Consider the following 4,736-nt stretch of genomic DNA (forward strand, 5'->3'; position numbering starts at 1 on the left):
GACCTCAGGGGGCCTCAATGAACTTAGTGACCTTCCCGCATGAGGTCTCCTGAAATTCCCTGAGGTAAGGTTACTTGAGGTCATGGGTGGAGGGCCGTGGGAATCTCTAGCTGTGACTGCAACTAACCTGAGTCATATCACCACTCATTGCTATGGCTCATTCTTTGTCTGGAGCTCAAAGAGGTCGGTAATGTTCTATGGCCTCACCTGTCAGATCAGATGTAGAAGAGTTGGAATCATCATGGGACCTTCTGTTGATTACATCAGACCAGGTTCTTTTTGGGGTTGATAAAGTGATGAAAGAAGGTGGGTTTTTAAAAAAAAATGTATTAAAAAAATAAAGATTGTTTTTTGTTGAGTTTATTTCTTTTCACTTACAGATTAGAAATGGAAGGGATCTCATAGACATCTCCTATTACTGATATAAGGCTTAGTGGCAGTTGTAGGCTGCCATTAACCACTTACTACCCCCATTGAAACTGCATCAGGGCCAACAGGAAGAGTCGGATAAAGTCCTGGGATTGTTTCATCTAATGGATACAACAATCCTGAGTGGCTGCTAGCTGCTTATTTTAGGTTGAGGGCAATAATAATGGGCCTCCTCAGCCTGAGACCTGAGACCACATGCCATTTTTTAAAAGTTATTTACTTAATTAATTAAAATTTATTTGCTCTTATTTTGATACACAACCAAGATAGGCATATGGCCAGGGCGGTGCAGCCTGTTGATGTAGGCTTTAACTGTGCTGGTATCAATATAAAGTGGAATCACACGGCATTTATTTATTTATGTATTTTGCACCAGCAGCATAATGTTGTCAGAGAAGGTTGGGCTACGGTCTGACTGCAGCCAGAGACGCCGGTGGGCAGGGAAATTATTGAGTCTATATGAGGGATAATTATTGGCACCGTAAATAGCGCTACAGCGAGAGGGGGAGAGTCGGTAAGTATGTCCTGCTTTAACCTTTTGGCTTTCTTTTTTTTTTTACAGTGATTGCCCTGGCTAATCACACCCATGCCAATTATTGACATGGCTTTGATGGGGCCGGGGGATGATGGTTTCTGCAAACCAAACATGTACTGATGCAAGCCAAACCTTTCTGACCTTCCGGTCAGATGTTCGGTTTTACAATGCTGACCCGAAACCAACAAGGATCGTATGAGTTTGTAATTTTCCGACCTTTTCCAATCAAGATCTTTCATCTCTAAAAAGATTTATCACTTATGAATCTAAAACCCTTTTTTCTGTCAAATCTCAAAAATATCCCTGATTGCAAAATCTGAAAACTTTTGGATAATTTTTATCCTTGCCAAAAATCCTCTCTAATATTTATAATAATATAATAAATTATTAAACCATTAAGCCTTTCAGAATAATGTGCTACAGTGAGCTTCTCCCCATAGGCAAGTAATGAATGTAAACAGTCAGTCTCATGTGCTTACATCATTCAGTTGAGTGTAATTATCACTATCCCGAAGGAAATTTACAATGTTTTTATGACATTATAAGACGTCTACATTTATGAAGTTTTGCCTTCACACGAGAAGAGCCCACAATGGTTACATTTCATATCACGGCTAAAATTACAACTATACTCTTGTGAGCCTCGGCTAAGGACAACCATCATAAAGTGGAATGTAGAACCAATACTGTTTTTACTGAGATATATTTCAGGAGTTTTTAAATGGATATTATCAGTTTTTGTTAATTTATAGGGAAAAAAAAATCTTGGATATTCATTGACATAAATGATGTGTGAGGAGAATAAGACTCAAGTCACTCAGATCCGTCTTCTCGGATTCCAAAGTCTCTCCAAATACAAACCTCTTCTATTCATTCTGCTTTTCCTGAGTTATGTATGCATTCTGGGTGGAAACCTTCTCATTATCCTATTGGTGACCATTGTTGACCACCTCAAAACCCCAATGTTTCTCTTTCTGAAACATTTATCCATAGCAGATGTCTTACTGACCACCAGCGTAATCCCCATGATGCTGGGTTTGATACTTGTTGAGGAGGGAATTTTGGCCCTTTGGGGCTGTCTGATACAGCTTTGTGCCTTTGGTATCTTTGGATTTATTCAATGTTTATTAATTTCTGTTATGTCTTTTGATCGATATTTGGCCATCTGCCATCCATTACGTTATTCCTCACTAATGAGTCCAGTTCTTTGCCTTCAGTTGGTCATTGGGTCTTGGTGTTTGGTCATCGTGCTCATAGCTAGTGAGTTTTTTGTTATTATCCAGTTTAACTTCTGTGGCTTTAATTCCATCGACCACTTCTTCTGTGACTTTGGTCCCGTAATGGAATTGGCCTCTTCAGACATTTCAATTTTAATTTTACAAGACTTTGTTTATGGCATCTTTGCGCTTTTTTTTCCTTTCGGCCTCATCATTATTTCCTACTTTTGCATTTTCTTAGCTATCATTAAAATGTCTTCAACTTACAATAGAAGAAAAGCCTTCTCCACTTGTAGCTCGCACCTGACGACAGTGTGTTTATATTATGGCACCTTAATCGCAGTCTACATGACTCCATCTGATGAGAGCTCCTCCAACATCAACAAATACAGATCCGTGCTGTATTTGGTGGTGACACCATTGATGAATCCTATTATCTACAGTTTAAGGAACAAACAGATGAAGAGGGCCATGAAAAAAATGAGTAATATTTTTTTTAATAGATGGACAAGGTGAAACACTTAGCATTAAGGTAAAATATGAAGGTTTCATTAAGCTTCAAATCTCAGTATCCCATTGATGAAAACATTTTCATCACCTCTCCCATCATAACCAAGATTTTATGTTTCATCTATTAACCATGTACTGAAATAAGAGATGAAAGACTCAAGCCACAGCAAAGCAAATTTACTACAAAATTGATTTAAAATATTGGATTCACCAGAATCCATTCATTTTGCAATTTGTTTAACTTGAGTGCAGCAAAATGACATCCTTTTCGCTTTAGTCTTGTCTTTTTGCGGATCTCTGCTCCGTCCTTTTCTTGCACCCTCTGGCCACCCAACGCTCATTTTTTGGCCACCAGTGTGTTCCATGCTGATTAATTCACATGCACGCCGTTGATGTTTTGTGCCAGTTACATCAGATGCCTAAAGAAACATCACAGTATAATAATCATATTTTATTTCCAATATTTGCATGTTTTATATTCTGATAATCCTGAGTTCGATTTTAGGAGATACGCTCAATTCTGGCTGCAAGAAATAGAAAATATCTGACCGGCAGGGTATGATCAATACCGCGTGGAGCAAAATATCTTTCAATGAGCTCAGAATAATATGCGTGTACCTCTATTATGGCGAATGTGGTGAGCTTTATATCTGCTTGTTTCATATAGTTCACTACAATAAAACAATGACACTATTTGGACTGAGGTTTGTAAATCAATTTATTTTTTATTTTTAAGGATAATAGTTTATGACTGTTTCTCAACATCAGGGTGTGGAATTACACACACATTTTGGATACATTTTTGCTTAATATAATTTAGCAATATTGTAAAGTTCCTTCCATTCTCCATTATGACTATGTTCCTGTAAGCAAAGCACATTCCATAAAGACTAAGGGGTACTTTGTACGTTGCGACATCGCTACTGCGATATCGTCAGGGTCAAATCGAAAGTGACGCACATTCGGTGCCGGTAACGACGTCACAACATGTAAAGCCTAGGCGGGAAGATGAACAAGCGTGAAACAGTCAAAAATCGGTGATCTGTGTCACATCGTTCATTTTCATAATGTCGCTCCAGCTGCAGGTACGTTGTTTGTCGTTCCTGCAGCTCCACACATCGCTGTGTGTGAAGCCGCAGGAGCGACAAACATCTCCTTACCTGCGCCCGCCATCCACCGGCAATGCGGAAGGGAGAAGGTGGGCAGGATGTTTACATTCCGCCCCTCCGCTTCTATTGGCCGGCCGGTTAGTGACGTCGCACTGACGTCGCTGTGACGCCGAAGCACCGCCCCCTTGAAGGTGGGATTCTTTGGCAGTCATAACGACATCACCGACCAGGTATGTGCGTGTGAAGCTGTCGTAGTGATAATGTTCGCTACAGCAGCTCGCACTACATATCACATGTGCGATGGGGGCGGGAGCTATCGCGCTCTGCATCGCTAGCATTTGCTAGCGATGTCGCAACGTGCAAAGTACCCCTTAGTTTGAGTAATTGTGTAGGAAATATAGATTGTAATCTCAGCCCTACAGGAAAATCAAAATGCCACACACGAGCCAAACCTTCTCATCCAACCTCAAAGTCTGAATCACAAATATTGCACAAATTGCGCAGGGATTAAAGGCAAAGGTGGTCCAGCAACAACATCCAAACAAATCCTTAAAATATATAGGTTTATTTCAATCTATTCAAAATCCATAAAAATTGTTGTCAATAAATTTTATGGATTTTTAATGGATTGAAATAAACCTATAAATTTTACGAATTTGTTGGATGTTGTTGCTGGACCACCTTTGTCTTTAATCCCAATGACTTGACCGCTAACCAAACACGAAAGTTGTCATATTAAAATGCAACTTTAGATCACAGAATCATCGAGGGGCCTGGGAATACAAATTCATTACAATGTTTGACTCTGTCCACACAAGACTAAGGGGTACTTCACACACAGTGAGATCGCTACTGAGATCGCTGCTGAGTCACGTTTTTTGTGACGCAGCAGTGACCTCATTAGCGATCTCGCTGTGTGTGACACTGAGCAGCGAT

The 4,736-nt window shown here is 39.9% G+C and overlaps 1 protein-coding gene across 1 annotated transcript; it reads left to right on the forward strand.

The window, feature by feature from the left end:
• The first annotated feature begins 1,749 nt into the window (after window positions 1–1,749).
• On the forward strand, window positions 1,750–2,697 carry LOC142302911 (olfactory receptor 5P81-like). The gene has a single exon (XM_075344015.1). The coding sequence runs from the start codon at window positions 1,750–1,752 to the stop codon at window positions 2,695–2,697; it is 948 nt and encodes a 315-aa protein (XP_075200130.1).
• The last annotated feature ends 2,039 nt before the right edge of the window (window positions 2,698–4,736 follow it).

Source organism: Anomaloglossus baeobatrachus, chromosome 4, assembly GCF_048569485.1.
Source record: "Anomaloglossus baeobatrachus isolate aAnoBae1 chromosome 4, aAnoBae1.hap1, whole genome shotgun sequence".
NCBI classification, from domain to species: domain Eukaryota; kingdom Metazoa; phylum Chordata; class Amphibia; order Anura; family Aromobatidae; genus Anomaloglossus; species Anomaloglossus baeobatrachus.